Source organism: Pteronotus mesoamericanus, unplaced genomic scaffold (assembly GCF_021234165.1).
Source record: "Pteronotus mesoamericanus isolate MK-2021 breed Mesoamerican mustached bat unplaced genomic scaffold, CSHL_Meso_final scaffold_174, whole genome shotgun sequence".
Classification (NCBI taxonomy): Eukaryota; Metazoa; Chordata; class Mammalia; order Chiroptera; family Mormoopidae; genus Pteronotus; species Pteronotus mesoamericanus.
Window position 1 is genome coordinate 46,398,319 of NW_026555309.1, and position 19,153 is coordinate 46,417,471.

The 19,153-nt window shown below is 59.0% G+C and overlaps 2 protein-coding genes across 5 annotated transcripts; one reads left to right on the plus strand and one right to left on the minus strand.

Moving 5' to 3' along the window:
* Positions 1 to 402: 402 nt before the first annotated feature.
* Positions 403 to 5,113, minus strand: GFUS (GDP-L-fucose synthase). Of its 2 annotated transcripts, none has more exons than XM_054590125.1 (11): positions 5,026 to 5,113; positions 4,106 to 4,262; positions 3,662 to 3,776; positions 2,521 to 2,649; positions 2,369 to 2,442; positions 2,025 to 2,158; positions 1,849 to 1,913; positions 1,519 to 1,585; positions 1,328 to 1,407; positions 1,054 to 1,153; positions 403 to 784 (listed from the first exon to the last, which is right to left on the minus strand). In XM_054590125.1, the coding sequence occupies exons 2-11, from the start codon at positions 4,249 to 4,251 to the stop codon at positions 729 to 731; spliced, it is 966 nt and encodes a 321-aa protein (XP_054446100.1). In that variant the 5' UTR covers positions 4,252 to 4,262; positions 5,026 to 5,113; the 3' UTR covers positions 403 to 728. The 2 variants fall into 2 exon arrangements, with proteins under 2 accessions (XP_054446100.1, XP_054446101.1); XM_054590126.1 differs by lacking the exon at positions 5,026 to 5,113 and adding an exon at positions 4,724 to 4,745.
* Positions 5,114 to 8,449: 3,336 nt separating this feature from the next.
* ZNF623 (zinc finger protein 623) lies at positions 8,450 to 18,556 on the plus strand. Of its 3 annotated transcripts, none has more exons than XM_054590640.1 (2): positions 8,450 to 8,534; positions 14,861 to 18,556. In XM_054590640.1, the coding sequence occupies exon 2, from the start codon at positions 14,933 to 14,935 to the stop codon at positions 16,448 to 16,450; it is 1,518 nt and encodes a 505-aa protein (XP_054446615.1). In that variant the 5' UTR covers positions 8,450 to 8,534; positions 14,861 to 14,932; the 3' UTR covers positions 16,451 to 18,556. The 3 variants fall into 3 exon arrangements, with proteins under 3 accessions (XP_054446615.1, XP_054446617.1, XP_054446616.1); XM_054590642.1 differs by lacking the exon at positions 8,450 to 8,534 and adding an exon at positions 10,520 to 10,670; XM_054590641.1 differs by lacking the exon at positions 8,450 to 8,534 and adding an exon at positions 13,746 to 13,798.
* The last annotated feature ends 597 nt before the right edge of the window (positions 18,557 to 19,153 follow it).

Below are 19,153 nucleotides of genomic sequence, written 5' to 3' on the forward strand. Positions count from 1 at the left end.
AGAGGAGGGCCTGCCCTGAGGTCCAGGGAAAGGCTGAGCCACCCAATTGCCATCTTCCCCTCAGATCTGCACCACTCGGCCTGTCCAAACCCAGGCCAGCCTCCCTCCCCAAAGTCCTGGGCCGAGGAGAGAAGCCCTTGGGAGCCCAGGCCACCAGCCTGCTCGCGGCCAGGGCCCCAGCAGGGCATGTCCCGCCCCGCCAACAGTCCGCCCGCTTCCTGCCCACACACCCGCCTCTCTGTGCCTGCGCTCTGCCACCCCAGGCACAGTTGCCCACCCTGGCCCAGCAGCTCTCGGCCTGAGCAGCCAGCAGGGGGGCAGTGCGTCCCAGGGCTGGCCAGGCTCAGGGAGGCAGCGCCTGGTGTGGGGACAGCGGGCACAGAGCCGCCAGGGCCAGGCCTGTGAAATGCACTTTATTGCTCCCAGGACTGGGAGAGCAAGATCAGAGGTGGGCACAGCCAGGACCCGGGCACTGGCATCGAGGAGCACGGTGCCAGGCCTGGCCTGGCTGTGGTTTCCCTGAGCAACGCCGGTGGCGGCCCCAGTGGACAGCTGCCTGGAGCCGCCCTGGTGGAGGGGTGGAGCGTCGGCCCAAGTTGCTGGGCAGTGCCCTCGGCTCCTGAAAGGGTCCAAGGGTGAGGGTGGTTGCCACCGGGCTCTGCCAGATGAGCGGCTGCCGGGGCCTCCGTCGGGGGCGGGGAAGCCAGCACCTGGGCCTTCGTGGCCCTTCACTTCCGAGCCTGCTCGTAGTTGTCGGTGAACCAGGCACACGTCTCCTTCACAGCTGCAGGGGGCAGGTGAGGGGGTGGCAGGTGAGGGCCCGGCCAGCACTGACCTCCGTGGGCTGGGGAGAGGGCGAGGCTCCCACATCGTAGGGCAGCACCTGTGTCCCGCTGCCTGATGAGGGTTAGGGATCAAACCTGCAAGGTGTCCACCCCCACTTGGCAGCAGGGAGCTGAGGCCTAGGAAAGGCAGTGGTTGCCCAAAGCCAAGGAGAGGCCCAGAGGCCTTGGGGGACGAGGGCGGGAGGGCTGGGGGCGGGCCGGCACTCACCCTGCTTGAAAGGTGTGAACCGGAACGCAGGCAGGTAGGCCCGCAGCTTGCTATTGCTGGCCGTCTTCTTAAACTGCCCGTCTGACTTGGTTGTATCAAACTAGGCGCTTGGTCAAGGCCATAGCAGAAAGGGCAGCCCCACCCTCCCGCCAGCCTGCCCTCGCACCTCCTCTGCCTTTCCCTGGGGAGCCTCCGGGAGAGCGGCAGACCCACCCTCTGCCCCCAGACGCGAGGCCTCCCGAGGCCCGGGCGGCCCGCAGGAGCCGAAGGATACAGTGACCTCCCCGTGGAAGTCCATGGCCTCCACCACGGCCTCGGCCGCCTCCTGGATGGAAACCTCATCCTCCTCGCCCACTGTGCAGATCGAGGGGCCGGAGGCCAGGTCAAGCCCCCCGCCCGGCCCCGCTGCCGTCCAGCCACCCACGGAGTGCCCGCCGCTGCCGTGGGGGGCTGCGAGGCGCCCACCTGACAGGATGATGGGCTCCACTTCGTTGTACTCCCGCAGGACCCAGATGAAGAGCCGGGCCAGGTCCTAGAGTCAGACAGGCAGGCCGAACGGGGCCACGGTCACCCTCCCACACACCCCTACCCGGGCCGGGGGGGGGGGCCCAGAGAGCGGGGTCCCTCCCTTTGGGCAGTCCCCGGCCGGCTGAGCCCCAGTGGACCAGATCCGTTCTCGCGCTGAGGTCGGAGCTGCACCCAGCAACCCGCTTGAGCCTGGGCGCCTACAGGGACTCAGCGAGGGTGGCAGCCCAGACCCTCCCCCCCCGGCTGTCCCGTGCCTCCCGCACCAACCAGTGAGTAGATGAACTGCCTCCGCGGCTTCCCGGTGCCCCACACCGTCAGCGCTGAGCCGCTGCCTGCAGATGGGGAGGGGGCGCGGTCAGGGGCTGGGCCAGCCACGGCGCCTCCCAGCCGAGCCCCAGGGGCCCCCACGGGAGGCTGATGCGGGCTGGGCGGCGGGCACTCACTCTTGGCCAGGTGCACCTTGTGGATCAGGCCGGGCAGCACGTGGCCGTCCTCAATGTTGAAGTTGTCGTGGGGCCCGAAGACGTTGGTGGGGATGACAGCGGTGAAGGTGCAGCCGTGCTGCTGGAAGTAGGCCCTGTAGAGGCGCACTGTCTCCTCCGGCCCCGGTTCTGGGGCCGCTTACCCCACCCCGCCCTGGCCTCTCACAGGCGGAAAAACTAGGGGCTGGCGAAGGAGGGAGATGAGGCCCCCGAGCCCTGCGGGGGTTACGCATTGGGCGCCCCCCACCCTCGGGCCCTCCTCCCCGATTCCTGGCTGGCCTCGGCCGGGCAGGCTCCCGCAGGACCTGTTCTGCACGTCGATCATCCTCTTGGCGTAGGAGTAGCCAAAATTGCTACTGTGCGGGGGGCCGTTGTGGATCTGGAGGAGCGGAGGAGACTGCAGCTTCCTGGCCCCGCCCCGGCCCCGCCCCTTCCCAGGCCGGCCCCGCCCCCTCACCATGGTCTCATCAATGGGGTAGGTGGTCTTGTCGGGGAAGATGCAGGTAGACAGGCAGGAGACCACCTTGCGTGCTCCCACCTCGAAGGCCGAATGCAGGACGTTGTCGTTGATGTGCACATTCTTCCTCTGGGGGGTGGTGGAGGGTTCAGGCCCCTCCAGGCAGGACCCCAGCCCTGACCTGCTCCTCCGAGGACAGAGGCGGGGACACACCCGGGCCCCTCCAACCCGGCCAGGGCCTGAGCCCCCTTCTCCTCACTGCTCTGCCCCTCCTGGACTGCAGGGGGGTCTGGGCCTGCCTGCCCCTCAGCTCAGGGCTGGGCTGTAGCCACAGGGGCTGTTAGGGCAGGGCAAGTAGCTCAGGGGCAGAAAGGCACTCAGAAGTCCAACCGGGCCCTGGAGCAGAAAGGGCCCATCTAGCCACATGCCCCAGGCGAGCTCACCTGGTGCACTACCCAGCAACAGGGAGGCCTTTGGCCAGCTCCACCCCTTCCAGGGTCCCACCTGCCCCTCTGGAAAGTGGACTGGCCCAAGGAGAAGGGAGAGGTGGGGCTAGGCTGCTGGGAAGGCTGGAACTGAGACCCAGAGGGCTCTGGCCTGAGTTCCTGCCATCTCAGTGCCTGGCGCAGGGCTGACCCGTGCCAAGGCCAGCAGCCCCGGGAAGGTGAGGCCAACCCTCGGGCACCGCCTGGAAGCGCCCCGTTCTCTTCTTAGGCCTTACACCACATCCCCGCCCCCGCCCCCAGGGCACATGCTACAGGCCCAGAGCCCGGCTCGCACCCTGGCACCAGTGGGCCTGGGTCAGGGCAGCTGGACCAGACGGGTCCTGGGAGCAAAGAGTCTGGGAGCTCCGGGCCAGGAACCAGCCCCAGGGCACACAGCGAGCGCTGGCTTCTCTCGGCGCCCCTACCCCGCTGGTCAGCTCCGTGGCTCTCTCCTAGGCCGAATGCCCCCGCTCCACCTGCATGCCCCTCTGCCTATACACAGAGCAAGTGGGGGTCACTGGGGCCCCCCAGCAGCCTGTGTCAAGCTCTGACCATCAGGGACTTCCTGAGGCTAGAACATGAATGTGGGAAGCCGGCCAGGAAGTCCTCAGAACCTGGCTCCCGGCTCCCAGCGCTCACTGGAGTCCCTCACTTACCCAGAAGTCCAGATTGTATTTGATATTCCGGAACAGACCTCCCACCATTGCGGCCAGATGGATGACGTGTGTGGGCCGGACCTTTTCAAAGAGGGCTCGGGTCTGTGCAGCATCCCTGGGGGTAGCCAGACCATCAGGGGTCCCTTGAGGGCCTGAGGAGACTAGCACCCTGGGGTTGGGGTACTGGGGACAGGTGCTGGGCAGGGCCAGAGGTGGGATGGGCTGCCAAGAGGGAAAGTGGAGGTCCAGGCCCTGGCTGCTGTGAGGGTGTGGGCTTCCGGGAAGACACAGGCGGATGTTTGCCTAGGAGCAGAGCTGTGCACACCCAGGCCACTCCAGCCACCTGGCAGGGAGGGTACAGCCATGAAGCCACCAGGCTCAGGACAGGCCTGGCCAGAGCTCTGTCCAGAGAGGGCAGGGGTGCTCGGAGATGGGCCCACTCACGTGAGATCAGCGTCCTTGGAAGAGACGAACACCCAGTCCTCCCCCGGCAGCTTGGCCCCGTCCGCGACCACCTTCTGGATGGCTCTGCCCACCAGCCCAGAGCCCCCTGTCACTAGGATCCGCATGGACCCCTGGGGCTCACCCATGTCGGCTGTACCTGCGGGGTCACAGGGCACGAGGCTGAGGCCCCCGCGCTTCCGCCCAGCAGAGCCCCGCTCCCCTCGGACGGCCGGCCTAGAGTCAAGGCCTTAGCACGGCCGCAGCAGCTGTCCACAGGCTGGCCCTGGGCGACGCCCCCTGGGGGGGCTGCTGGGGAGCGGAGACACCCAGCTGGCCTGAGTCATCCCCGACTCCCCGACCCCCCGCCCGCCCAGAGCTGCACAGGGGCCTGGGGGCTACCACCCAGCCAAGGGAGCCTGTCCCAAGTTCCAGCCGGCGGGCGCCTCCACCCTCGGGTACCCTGTCCTGGGGTCTGGAAATCTGCTTGAGCCCCTGCGGGAAGGCCCTGACTACGCGCAGGGCCCCGTGCCCAACCCCAACGGGAGGGGCCCTGCCCAGAGATCTGCAGCTCCTCACGGCGCAGGCGGTCCAGCAGCAAGCCCCGGCGGGAGACCTCACCTCAGCCGACCTCTCTACCATTCCCTCCGACCTCTCCTCAGGCCCAGGACCACTTACAAGCCCACGTGTCTCCTCCCACGCCTCCAGGTCCTTCCCCGGCCCGCTCCACGCCCAGAGGCATCTTGCAGATAGGTACCCTCCTGCGCCCGTCCTCCCCGCCCGCGCCCTCGGGCCCTGTCCCATGCCTCTTGGGGTCCCGGCACCCCTCAGGGCTCTGCTTGTCATGGAGCGCCCGGGGCTCAGGCCCCAGCTCGCCAAGTCGCACCCTCCCTGGGCTCCCTCGGTGTTGCCAGGGGTCTCACCTGTACCCAAAAACACCTGCTACGTTCAGATCGCTACTTCCGGCGCTGGCTCAGTCTCCAGCCGCGCGCCTAGGGCCAGGTGGAGGGGGCGGGGTCGGGGGAGGGTCCTCCCGCGGCTTTCTGGGAAATGGAGTCCTCGAGAGGCCCCGGCGTTGCCTTGAAGTGCAACCCGGGACCCCGCAGCACCCTGGGAAATGTAGTTCTCGCCGGCTCTGCGTCCGCGAGGCGGATCCTGGGGGGCTGATCCCGGCGCGGTGACCGCAGGGTGCCTGGGGGACGACCGCCTTAACCAAGCCAAAGGTGCGGGGTATGCCCCTGCTGGGGAGAATGCGGGAATACGGGAGGAAAGGCTGTGCATCGCCGTAGCTCCGTAGCCTGAGTTAGGAGGAGCGGCAGTTAACACACGCCGCGGGCTTCCAGGAGGGAGAAGCCGCAGGACGAGCTGGAGGCTCGCGGGACTCCCGTACAGTGTCGCCTCCCCGCGTCCCCCTGACCAAAGGCGGGCAGACCCCAGGATTGCCGAGATCTCAGTGGGTGATCTGGGCACGCAAAGGCACGATGTGCCCGGCTTCTTGATGCTTGGGCAGCATTGGCCAACTAACTTTCATAACGATCTTACGTATTTCAGTGGCTTATTTCATATAGCTGGTTTCATGTTTCGACCATGTGTTTTAATAGTTTTTAATGTTATTATTGTACAGAAACATTCGTACTGTGCAAGCTTATTCTTTGTAGAATGACTGGCTGAAAAAAAAACAATTTAAATAAAATGCAGTCTCTTTTCATATTGCCTGTCGAACAAAAGCCATCCCCGGAAGTAAAGCTGAGCAGGTGAGGCCTTTAGTGCCGAACAGCATCAGGGCTGAGCGGCCCAGGATGCATGAGTAACATCCCACTGCCACAAATCTGAAAAGAAAACGCCGGACTCAAATGATGACTGGGATCGCCCTGGGATGGTCTTGCTGTGGCGCTGCCCTGTTGGCCACGAGCCACCCTCCTGGGGGCCCTTTCCTGTTTCTAGAGACCTGGAGCTGGTCCCAAGCCTTCTGCCCTCCAGCTGCAACTCTCAAAGCTTAACTCACTGAGGTCCAAGCAGCATCACTGCGCCACTGGGGTTTGTGATGGGCTGGTTCTAAAGCTGGACTTCCTAAAGAAACTCTTTCTGCATCTCGCGCACCAGAACGGCCTCTACCGGGTATGGAATCGCTGGTGCTGGGCGAGGAGGACGCTGTAGTTGAAGGTCTGTCCACTCGCACCGCTCGCACCCAAAGGGCTTCTCGCCACTGTGGACCCGTGGGTGGCGGTGCAGCCTCAGCATGGAGAAGCGCGTGACGGCGCGGCCGCACTGCCCGCACGCGTGCGGCTTATCGGCACTCAGTAAAACTGAGGAGCTGGGCCGGCGATGTGTGGACCCAGCCGGAGACGCCGAGGGACGCCGTCTGGGACTGGCCGCTGGTGGTGGCCGCAGCGCGGGCCAGATTGCAGGACAGGGACCGCAGCAGGCGTGGAGCCCACGTGCTGGCCCGCCTATTGCCCAGATCCAGCGGGTACGCGAGGTGAGCCCCCCGCGGTCCGGGAGCTGCATCTGCACTGGACTGAGGCGCGCCCCTGAATGTCCAGCCCAGCCGACCCGCCGAAGTGCGCTAGGCGGGTCCCCTACCGGTTCCTCCCTCCGTTCTGTCCCCACAGGCCTCGTCCCCTTCCCTCCCTTCCCCCAGAACTGCTCCACAGGCCCCTCCTCTCTCTGGCGCACGTGCTCAGGCCCCGCCCCTTCGCCGGCTCTCTACCCCGCCTCCTGCGTGCTTGCGCTCAGGTCACGCCCCATACCGTCACTAGGCCCCTCCTCCCTAGTATTCGCGCGCGTAGGTCCCGCCTTCTTCCATTACCTGCCCTGGCTCACCTGGGATGCTTGCTTAAGGCGCGAAGTATGGGTTTGGGGCGTGAATGTTCTGGTTCTGCGTGTCTGGGTAGACTAGGAAATGAACTTGAAAAGGTTCTGCTGGAGACTTGTTGAGTGCAGGCTTACGAACCTTGTCCCGGACAAGGTTCTTAACGTTCCTACCCCAGTCCACATCCCATCCACGGCATGGGCAGTGATGCCCTGTGCCCTCACTGCAGGGGAGCTCAAGTAACACACTTACGGGTGCCTCTGTCCCCTAGGATCTGTGCTTGGCGCTGGCACAAATGTATCTTAAAAAGAAAAAAAGAGAGAGGTGACTGGTCCAGATGCCAGGAACATTTGCAGTTGTTTGACTTCTAAACCAGCTGGTGTCGGAAACACACTTGCTTCCAGAACTTGAGTAGCCAACGTGCTGCTTAGGGAAGAGGAAAGACAGATGAACGAGTCGTCGCATTCTTCCTTCGTGTGCAGTGGATCCTGCACAAGGAGGCAGCAGTTCGCAGTAGTGAGGACGGTCCCTTTTCTCGCTTCTCTGTTGAGATCATCCTGCGGAAACAGGGTGGACCCTCACCCAAAATGTGGTTCTGATGTGGACTTGTGATGCCCCCCCCCCCCCCACACACGCACCAAGAGGGTTTGAGAAGACTTCCTACTTATATAAGGAGGCTTTTCCGGGGCAGCAGGGCAGTCCTTCGGAAATGGCTGGAGGGAGCACAGAAAGTAGACTGTGGGCGGGGATGGGGGTTCCCACTTGCAGGCAAGGACGAGGAGGGAACAGCCGGGCTTTGTATTTGTTTTTATTTTAATCCTCACACGAGGATATTTTCATTGGTTTGAGAGAGGAACGGAGACACACGCACACACAGAGAAACATTGATCACTTGCCTCTCGCATGGGCCCCAACTGGGGATCGAACCCTCACTCTTTTTGCTGCAGGGGAGCACGCTCCAACCAACTGGGCCACCGGGCCAGGGCACAGCCAGGCTTTCTCATCAGCGTGCCCAGAGGAGTGGCCAAGGGAAGGGGGAGAGGTGAGGCTCCAAAGGCGCAGCAGTAAGCCGTCTAAACAGAGGCTGTTACATCTTTAAGCAGCAGCTCGGGACTTGAAGGGTTCTCACGTATTAGCGGAGCGTTCACCACGTTTGTACGTTTTGCCTTATCAAATAATTCACAGTCCTGTAAGCATGCACATTTATTTGTACGTCTAGAGGTCGTGCCTGCGGACCAACACTGAGCGGGCACGGGGCTCTGCGGCAACGCCGGAGCTGCGCCCGGTTTCAGGGTCGGCTCCGGCAGCTCACCGGAAACTAAACCCCCCGTTTACGGTGCGGGGGACGCCACGCTCTGGGGTTCGCGGTCCAGGCTGCGCCTCCGCCCGCTCCTCACTCCCTCCTCGCCCCTCCCGCGAGCGTCCGGAAACCCAGACCACCAAGAGGCGGGCCGACCTTGGCACGCCTACAGCGGAACCGGAAGTTCCCAGGGCGGGGCCTGGGGCCGGTTTCCGGCCGCGGTGTGCGGGATGCCGTGCGGGCATTGTCAGCGGGCCTGCGGGGCGGGCGGCTGGGGCTGTAGGCGGGGCGCGCGCCGTCTTCTGGCCGCTGGGCGCCGGGTGAGTGGCGCGTTCCGGGCTGCGGGCCGCGGGCGGGGACGATAGGGCCCTCTGGGTGGGTGGGGCGGACGGGCCTGCCCCTCACCGGTGTCCCGGAGGCTGGGCCTCGGGAAGCCGTCTCAGCAACCGTCACGGCCGACCCGCTGGGCTGCCACTCTGGCCCGCGGCCCGCAGATTCCCTCCCTAAGGAATGTCATGTCGGTAAATACCCCGTTCCACTCTCTTGGCTCCCCAGGTTCCAGGACCACCCACCCGGCCGTGCAGCCTCTAGCCTCGTCCCCTGCGGGTGGCCTGGGCGTCGCGGGGTGGGGACGGAGGCGGTAGTCCTGCTGTTGCTCTAAACCAGCCCCCTCTCCCTGGAGTCCGAGGGAGCGCTGCAAATGCTGCTGGGACGGGGGCCGCGGCGTTGAGCTGCTTTGTGCTGGAGGAGGTGCTGAGCCGCACCTACCCTGGCGGGGGTGGAGGTGGACAAGAAGACACGTGAACAAAGCCCCTTCCCCTCCTCGGACCTGAAGGAGAGTTGCCAGGTGGGGAGAGGTGGTGCGGCTGCGCTGTCCTAGCTCTTTCCTGAAGTTTCCCTGTCCCTAGAAGTCTTCATCAATCCCGGTGGCCATCTCTCTGACGTCAGGGACGTCACACACTGGCTGCACCGTGGTCGTGGGGGCCTCAGGGCCTGAGACTTATTTCTCGAGGATGTTGGCCGGAAGCAGGCTTTGAACCCCAGCCGCTTGTCTGCCGAGCTGAGCTCGTAATCAGCCTGCAGCCCTTCTCTGCCCCTGAGGTCCAGTCCCTCCAGGGACTGGCAGAGGGAGCTGAGAGAGGCCAGTCTCAGCAAGTTCTCAGGCAGGCCTCGCTCCTACGCACCGAGATGGGGCCTTCTCCCTGTTGTGGCTGTACTGTCCTAGCAGTATCTTATCTAAATTCCGGTAGCAGCCACACTATTCCTTTTATGGGAGGGGGTGCCCTGTTTTCAGACGTGGCTCCAGTCTCTCCTGGACGGGTGGTGGTGCATTCCTGACCCTCCTGGAAGGGCCTTGGGAATGATAGGGTCGGGGCATAGCTGAGAAGGGCCAGACCACTTGCAGGAGCCAGAGATGGAAGGGTGGTCGGGGAAGTAGCTGGCCCAAGACAGGACGCAGCCTCGGAAGCAGTCCAAGGAGCTGTCAGGCATGTGCAGGGCTGGCTCAGGTCATGGAAGATGACAGGGGAAGGACACTGGACTTGTCAGAAAGGAAGAAGATTGTGGGCATCCTTGGGCAGAGCCCTGGGAGCGGAAGCCACACTGCCGGGGACCGGGCCGGAGGGGACGGCACCAGCATCTGGTGTGGCCTTGAGTGAGTCACCCCTCTGAACCTCATAGGTGGCTGCGAGGAGAGCGTACGAAAGCAAGGAAAGCGCACGCAGGCCCTCCGTCCCTCCCTCACGCAGGGCAGGGGCGCGGGCGGTGACAGGGGCAGGCGCGGCCGGACGGGCCCGGGTTCTCGGGGGCCCCAGTCCGTGTGGCACCGCGACCCGCTCCTCTTTCCTTGTTAGGCGCAAGGCTGAGGCAGACCCCCCTGCTTCCCTCCTTTGGGCCACAAGAGACGCACCTGACTCTGACCAACCTGGGGCCCCAGGCCGTGACGCCCCTTTACGTGCAGACAGGAGAGCAGCTGCTTGTGCCTCCCCCGGCTCCCCACCTGCCTCTCGGGGCTGCTCCCAGGCTCCCACTCCCAGGTTCGGCTCCTGCTTTGTTCCCAGCCCTGGGACTGTCCCCACCTTGCCCCACCAGCTGTGCGTGTAGACAGTGCTTGTTAAGTGTTGTCCCGCAAATTCTGTTACAACAGGAAGGTAGGCATGTTAGCTCAGTATCTCATGAAACCAGAAGTCTGGTGTTTTGTTACTTCCTTTTGTTCATTTTATTGCTTTAGATTTTTATTTTATGTTTAGAGAGAGGGGAAGGAAGAGAGGGAGAGAAACATCCATGTGCAAGAGACAAACACCGATCAGTTGCCTCTCTCACACCCCCAACCGGGGACCTAGCCTGCAGCCCCGCCATGCGCCCCAACCGGGAATCCAGCTGATAAACTTTCAGTTCAACGGACGATGCCCAGCCCAGTGAGCGACACGTGTCAGGGCAAGATTGCTGATTTTGGGGTAAATATTTACTCAAAGCGAGGTATATTTAATTTTGAAAACTTCCTCTAAAGTTAAAATATTACGAAAATAAGAGGCACATCCATGTATCTGAAGCTGTATTCTTGTTATCAGATGCAAACTGTTTTCGGGTAATATAAGTCATCTTATACACAAACATCTGAAGATGCCACTGACTTTCAAAACAAACCAAAGTCCTGCCCCCCACCCCCCCCCACCCCACCCCCCCCCCTTGATCCTCACCGGAGGATGTGTTTATTGATCCTAAAGAGACGGAAACGTCGATAGGTTGTGCCCTGACCGGGGATCGAACCTGCAGCCTTTTGGTGCACAGGACAAAGCTCCAACCAAGTGAGCCATCCAGCCAGGGCCTACCTCCCCTTTTTTTGTAAGATTTTATTTTTTAGAGAGAGAGGGGAAGGGAGGGAGAGAAGCAGTGATGTGAGAGACACCTATCAGTTGCCTCACACGCCACCTACCTGGGCCCTGGCCCGCGACTCAGGCCTGTGCCCTGAGTGGGAATCAAACTGAGGACCTTTTGGTTCACGGGCCGACACTTGGCCCACTGAGCCACAGCAGCCAGGGCATCTCCCCTTTTTTTTTAAATTAAGAAAAATAACAAGGCTTAAAATATAAACTTTGAAATTTTACTTACTGATTTTAAAGAGCGAGAGGGGCAGCGGGAGAGCATGGATCTTGTTGTCCACGTCGCTGCGTCCATCAGTTGATTCTCGCGCACGTCCTGCTGGGGGTCAGACCCGAAGCCGGGCCGTGCTGCGACGGCCCTCCAACCAGCCGAGCGCCGCGCCGGGGCGACAGACGCTCGCTGGGGTGCTGATTCCAGCGGGTCTAAGCGAAACGCCCTGTGGAAGTGACGGGTCACACTTGGGAAGGGAAACCTGTCACAATGGTAGACCTGGATTTGAACCTTAACTCGGCCACTTACTGGTTGAGTCACCTTGGCGGGGTTGACTGTCCTGGGCTCTTCCACCGCCTGTAAAATGAAGTAAAAGCAGTGACATCTGCCTCATTTGGTGCGGGGGAGTGTCCCAGACGTGCAGTCAGTCCGCTGGGACGCCCTGTGGTGCGGGTGGGGCCGTCCCGTGACTGGGCGGGTGTCCTTTCAAGCAGAGGCGGCAGGGGCACCCAGCTAACAGCATTGCCTGCTCAGCCGCCGAGGACTCCGCTGTCTCATGTTTCTTTATCGTTGGAAATGTGGTCACAATATGTATCTTAACGTTTTTAACCCCTAAAACATAAAGTAAAACAGGATACAAGACAGAAGATGTGATTTCATAAAATACGGTGCAGAAAAGAACCAGAGTGAAAATGTTAACTGGTCATTTTAAAATTTTTTCTCAACTAGCATAATTTACCTTTATATCTTGAAAAATAACTAGTTAAAGGTAATTATAAACCGGAGGAAGATTTTTGTAAGCCAGGTTAATGGGCTTCCTTTCAGAAGGGCATTCTCGGCGAACGCCACCGCTGGCGCAGGGGAGGGAGCGCGGGCCGAGCGCATTCACCGCAGGCGCCGCCGCATTGGATGGTCCGGGGCCTGTGGGCCTGTTTCGGCCTGGGTTCAAGTTGCTGTTAACAGATTCAAAAATAGTGTTTCCAACAAGAAACTCGCTCTCTCCCGCTGCTTCTCTCTGCAGGCTGCTGTGCCTCCTGGCGAGTCCCGGCGGCCGGGAGACAGGCCGAGTGCACACACCCCTCCGTCCCTGTCCCCCTGCTGGACCTCCTTCACAGGGTCGCACCCAGCCTCAGGGCACGCTAGGACACGTAGTCATTGGCTGGGCAGCCCTGTGCCTCCTAGAGTTTCAGGTGGGATTGCTGTCGCTCCGAGGAAGCGGGGACACTGGGCAGTCTGCGGTCTCTGCCACTCTTTTGCCCCCTGGCCACCCTCTGTGCAAGCCAGGCGCTGCAGGGGCACCAGCGCCACTTCACACAGTCACAGTTCCAACTCAGACAGCCCTGGCCTCCCCCGCGCCGTCCCCAACTCCCAGTGAAAGGGCTGGGTGACCAGGGCTGCCCCACAGATGCTCCCACCCAGCAGGGGGAAGAGCCCCGACCCTCGGCCTGCAAACGCGTCCTGATTGGGGGGGGGGGTGTGCCACTGAAGTGCCTAGGGCTAGGACATGTGACCCGGCAGCCCCGCAGCCAGTGGGCACCCCGCAGAGCGCAGGGCCATCTTCCTGAGGATGGGGCAGGAGCCTTTACAGTGGCTTTATTCATGGCCCCTCATTGCAGACCGCTCGCAGGTGCCTGGGAAGGTGCACACAGACTGGGGGTGGGGGGTCTGCGCAGTGGGACCCCCGTGCCAGGGGAGGAGGGGCTTCCAGAGGCACAATATCGAGTAGGAGCAGATGCCTCTGGGGCAAAAATCTGGACTCAGTAAGACAGTGGCAGTGGTTCCACAATCAGGAATAGTCTAGAAAATACTGAATTGTGCACTTTAAAATGGTGAGTTTTATGGTGTGTGAAATATACCTTAAAAAAAGAATGGACAGTTTGCCAAGAAGCAGAGAACACGCTGTGCAATTCCATGTATATGCACTTTAAAAATGGACAGAACCCACCGACAGCAGCAGCCTGTCGGGAGGGCAGCTGACCGCCGCGGCTCCCGGGACACGGCAGCACTTCCTCCGGACGTGCGCGCGCGCCGCTGGGCGGGGCCCCACAGGCCGCGGCCCATCCCAGGGTAGGTGCGAGCAGGCATCGCTGGGGCGCGGGGGTTGCTCCAAGATCCCCACCCTGACATGCGCACCTCCCAGCTGTCGTGGAGGGACTTTGTGGCTGTAATTAAGGGGCCAGGTCGGCTGCCATGGGAGCCCTTGGGAAGCAGGGTCTTCTGCAGCAGGCACGGCAGAGGGGTCAGCGAGTTCCTGCCTGGAGGATGCAGGTGGCCCTGAGGAGCCAACCGCCAGTAAGGAAGCGGACGCGGCCCATACCTGCAAGGGACTGAGCTCTGCCAGCGATCTGAGTTTGGAAATGGGATTCCCCAGAGTGTCCAGATGAGCCCTCACCTGGGGCACACGTGTGGCCCAGTCCCGGTCGTGCTGGGCTGGAGCGGCCTGAAGCACTGAGGTGACAGGCACGTGCTGCTTTCTGCTCCTCTGCCCGTGGTGAGTTGGTACACAGCGACAGGTAACTCCGTGGGGCCTCCCCAGGAGAGGGCACGGCCCTGGGGCAGTTCCCAGGGCGAGAAGTCCAGAGCTGCAGGGAGGGCGTCGCCCTGACACCCTGCAGCCATCGCGGTCTCACGTTCCCCTCCGTGGACGGCTCTGTCTGCATCTGAGCTCAGTATAAATGGGATCAGACGCTGTGAACTCTGTGCCTGGCTTCATGGCTCGACAGCACGTCAGGTGCACATGTGCTGGGGTGTGACAGCTCCGCGTCCTTGCTGTGTGCCGCACCCCCTCGTGGGGGTCCCTGTTGTCAGAGTCCTGGGCTGTGCAGGGCAGGCTCGGTGTCATCGAGCAGATGACGGGGCTTTAGTGCACGGGGCAAGGGTTGCTGGAGGCTGGCTCCAGGACACTTTAACTCATGTCACAGGGAGGGCATGGTATGGGAACAGGTGGGCTGGCAGAGAAGTGGGAAGAAGTGAACGTTCGCATCTCCTTGCTTGACAGTGGGGAGGAGGGAGAGGTTGGACACTTGAGAAGAGACTGAAAAGCGGGAAGTGGCCTCCGAGGAGAGCCAGGCATTGGAGAAACTGCTGGGAGCCTCCAGAGCTCAGCAGCGACACCGACACAAGCAGCAAGCAGAGTTCAGCCCCGGCAGGGTTTTCCCAGGCAGGTGTGATGGCAGAGAGGCAGGGGAGTGAGGGCTGGTGTACAAGAGAATGGTTTTGGTATGTGCACCCCTGACCGTGGGATCTAAGCTGGAGAGGAGGGAAGGGAGCACATGAAGGGACAGGGGACAAGGAAGAGGTGGTAAGGTTGATAAGTTTGTGTTTCTTTGGAAGTATGTCTTGATTTTGATAGTCCAAGCCGTGTGCCTACCCGTTCGGCCACCCGAGCAGTCTGTCCCCTGGAGTTGGATGCTGGAGCCCCGAAGAAGCCTCCCCAGTGAGGGGCGGCTGGCGGGGGCACACTGCCCTCTCTGGATGTGTTCTACCCCCACTTTTTGCAGTGGATTCCTGCCTTTCAATGATGGGAAAGATGATCTTATCTGTTTTATTTCAGATTCCAATGTAGAACTAGTGACAAGAAGGTGACTCAGGAGCCTGAATTTCTGATGGAAATCCACACACGACAATGTCAGAAACACTCACAGTGATGGAGCCCCCCACCCCTGAGTCTGAGTCTGTGGGGGTCTCTGAACCTGGAATAGGGGGGCTGTTGGGAAACCTGGAAGGGCAGAGCCTTCAGAGCTCCTTGTCTCAAGAGAGAAGTTTCAAGCAGGTGACAGTTACGCACTGGAAGATCCAGACAGGAGAGGCAGCCCAGGTGGGCAGTGAATCAGGAGGAGGTCCCGCTCTGGGCTCCAACCTCCTCATACTTCAGAGAGAGCTTATAGGAGGGGAAGCCCACCCATGCGAGACCTGCGGCAAAAGCTTCCCATTTACTTCGGACCTAATTAGACATCAGATTTCTCATACTGGGGAGAAACCTCACAAATGCGACCAGAGCGGGAAAAGCTTCAGCCAGAGCTCCCACCTTGCCGAACACCAGAATGTCCACACCGGAGAAAGACTCTATGTGTGTAATGCTTGTGGGAAAGACTTCACTCACTATGCGGACCTCATTGAGCATCAGCGAGCACACGCAGGAGAAAAGCCGTTCAAGTGCGCTCAGTGTGGGAAAGGCTTCTGTCACAGCTCGGACCTGATTCGACACCAGCGCGTTCACACCCGGGAGAGGCCTTTTGAATGCAAAGAATGCGGGAAGGGCTTCAGTCAGAGTTCCTTACTCATCCGACATCAGAGAATTCACACAGGAGAGAGACCCTACGAATGTAACGAATGCGGGAAATCCTTCATTAGGAGCTCAAGCCTTATTCGACATTATCAGATCCACACAGAAGTGAAACAGTACGAATGTAAGGAATGCGGAAAGGCCTTCCGTCACCGCTCAGACCTCATTGAACATCAGAGAATTCACACTGGAGAGAGGCCCTTTGAATGTAACGAGTGTGGGAAAGCCTTCATTCGGAGCTCCAAGCTCATCCAGCACCAGAGGATCCACACTGGAGAGAGGCCTTACGTTTGCAATGAGTGCGGGAAGCGCTTCAGCCAGACATCAAACTTTACTCAGCACCAGAGAATCCACACTGGAGAGAAACTCTACGAATGCAATGAGTGTGGGAAAGCCTTCTTCCTGAGTTCATACCTTATTCGACACCAGAAAATTCACACTGGAGAGAGGGTATACGAATGTAAGGAGTGTGGGAAAGCTTTTCTCCAGAAAGCTCATCTCACTGAACATCAGAAAATTCACACTGGGGACAGGCCCTTCGAGTGTAAGGACTGTGGGAAGGCCTTCATCCAGAGCTCCAAGCTGCTTCTCCATCAGATCATCCACACCGGGGAGAAGCCCTACGTGTGCAGCTACTGTGGGAAGGGCTTCATTCAGAGGTCCAACTTCCTTCAACACCAGAAAATTCACACTGAAGAGAAACTCTATGAATGTAGTGAGTATGGGAAAGATTTCAATTCTACCCCAAACTTTAAAAATAATCAAGGGGTTCACCAAGAGGGACTTCCCTTGAGTAAGGCCCCCATACATTTGAGTGAGAAATCTGTCAGTCCGGGGGAGCATACAGGCAGCTCATGAAGTTAACTATCCTCCAACTCAGTGAGTGATGTTTGGACGGGGGGCCATGAGTCCTCATTCAGTGTCTTTGGACGTGTTGGCGCGTCCCAAAGGCACAGGTGGGGCAGCTTTACGCGTGGGCTGCCATCTGCTGTTTGCAGCAGTGCAGGACTGCTGTCCTCAGCTAGGAATGCGTGTCCCTGGGAGGGCAGCAAGACTGGACAGCTGACTCTGAGCTGGAGCAGTTTGGGGCCTGAAGCTAGGTCTGGAAAAAGAGTTCTGTACTTGATTGAACAATTACAGTTCATCCCCGAGTTAAATCCCTTTAAAGGATACATTTGTCTAATCTTATTCCTTTAAAGAGTATGATGTAGCAAATGTTGATCTATCAAAAAGGCAAGTTGGAGAACTCTTTATTTAAAACCAGTTTGGTTCCCTGGGGTCCTTAGGATACATTCTAAGCTCCCTCACTTGCATCCATCCTACGGGTTTGCACCCCGGGGCCTTGTCTCCCACCACTTAATCCCTGCCCCGGAGTCGGTGTTACAGGAGCGCTGACTGACGCTCCCCGTGGCCTGGCTGCCCCTGCCTCCTGGCCTCTGCCTGTCTGAATGCGCTCCTCTCCTCACCTGGTTAACTCCTCATGGTGAGCCAGGACTGACTTTGGTGTTTTCTCTCTCTCTCTTTCATTATTACACTGCTGATGGGAGGACAGCTGTCACATCTCATTGATTTATTTTTCCCTGGCATCTAGCAGAGACTAATAGAAACCAAACCCCAAATCCATGTAAATGGTGACTCTCCAGCTTTGTCCCTTCTGTACTGCTATTTCCAAACCTTTGGATTTTGTCGTTGTGTTGTATCTACTGGTCTTCTGGAAATATATTTGTTATTTGCCTGGTTGGTGTCTCCTGCTCTTCCTGAAGCCAGAAGTCGCAAGCAAGGGCCAGTGTGAGCCCAGTGTCCTTGTTGCTGCAGCTAGAGCTCAGCCATGACCTTGGGAAGCCTGGCCTTCACTAGCGGTCAGTGCATCTTTCTGGCGCGTTCCAGTGCACCACGTAACTTCTGTCTCAGCAGTTCCAGGATTAACTCACCTCTTCTTGTCACTTTGTCCTGCTCTTGGGCTCATTGTGTCATTTACTTGGAAATGTATTGACCCGTAAGGACCAGCGCGAAGTCCTGGGAAAACTGATGAGGACACCGACCAAACTGAGGCCATTCCAAGTCTGGTAGGTGTAACCAGTCACAGCACACCACGCAAGTGCAGAAGGAGACACCTGTTCCCACCTGTGCGGGCGCTTAGGCAAGGTGGTGACTAGTGTAGCAGGGAAGATCTGGGGCAGCTTCTCCGAAGAGGTGGCATTTGAACTGATCTACAGAGATAAGTAGACATCTGTCTGTCAGGGAAGAAGGAACAAAAGAGGAAACGAGCAGAAATGGGCTGTTGCAGATTCCACCTTTGGTCGAGCTGTTCAAAAGCAGGCAAGTTTTTTTGCACAGTGGATAACTGTCTTAAGCGAGACCATTTCCTTTTCCAAACATTAACCAAAATAACCAGTTTTGAAATTGTATAAAACAACTTTTTGTTTTTGCCCATAAAAACATATTTTGAGTTCCTAGCAAATCCCAGCAGCCCTAGACGACTTCGGGCAGTCAGTCACGCGCACAGGGCCTCCGGCCTGCTGTCCCGGGGACGCGCCACTGGGGCTGTGGACGCGGGTGTTACCAGATTGTTCAGTCAGAGTTGCCGAGGTCCAGCTTCCAAACAGTACAACGCCTCTTCTGAGTGGACAGAGTTTTAACATGCGCCCAAAAGCTCCCTTTTGCCCTTCCTCAGCGAATCCCACACCAGCCCCAAGTGACCATCGTCAGTGTAGATGAGTTTTGCTTGTTCTAGGACTTCCTAAGTGGGTGCGTATAGTATGTCATCTTGTGCGTCTGACTTCTTTCACTCGGGCATGTTTTAAAGACTCACCCCAGTGCACTTACGTGTTGCAGTAGCTCTTTCTCTTTGCTGAGTAATATTGGATTGTATGGATAAACCATCACTTACTGTTCATCTGTTGATAGAAATTTGTGTGTCCACTTTGGAGTGTTATGAATAAAACTGCTATGAGCATTTGTGTAAAACAATTTATTTGAATTTCCTTTCTATTTCTCTTGGGTAAATGATTAGGAATTTAATTGCTGAGTTATAAGATTACTGTGTTTTTAACGTCACAAAAAATTGCCAGAACTTTCTGCATACTGGCTGCCGCATTTTTACACTCCTGCCACATTGTGTCCTGGTGCCAGTCACTCCACATCCTCAGCGACGCTTGGTGTCGTCGCTCACTTCAAATTCAGTCCGCCAGGCGGGGTGTGTTGTGTCTGCATCTCATGCTGCAGGAGGGCGGACGCCTTTCCGCGTGCACAGCGTCCTCCGGGACCACCCTTGTGCTTTATGTGTTCACAGCTGTTGCCCCCTGTAACTCGGACGGTCTGTCTTCTCATCATTGACGAGGAAGGCTCTTTTCTAGATGAAAGTCTTTCCAAATACAGTCTTTGGCCTTTTTGTTTTCTTAATGATTTTTTTTAAAGATCAGATTAAAAATTAATAAAACTTTATTAAGTCCAATTTGTCAAGAATTTTTATAGTTTATGCTCTTTGAGTTGTGCCTACATTTTTAAAGCCATTTTTCAAGTTATTATTACGAATGTGCAGAAATACATTTGATTTTTATG

Coding starts and splice junctions, on each gene's coding strand:
- ZNF623 (XM_054590640.1), top strand. CDS start 14,933: ATGTCAGAAACACTCACAGTGATGGAGCCCCCCACCCCTGAGTCTGAG.
- GFUS (XM_054590125.1), bottom strand. CDS start 4,251: ATGGGTGAGCCCCAGGGGTCCATGCGGATCCTAGTGACAGGGGGCTCT. Junction 3,777..4,105: donor TCCAAGGACGCTGATCTCAC/GTGAGTGGGCCC, acceptor GGCTACCCCCAG/GGATGCTGCACAGACCCGAG. Junction 2,443..2,520: donor ACCCCATTGATGAGACCATG/GTGAGGGGGCGG, acceptor CCGCTCCTCCAG/ATCCACAACGGCCCCCCGCA.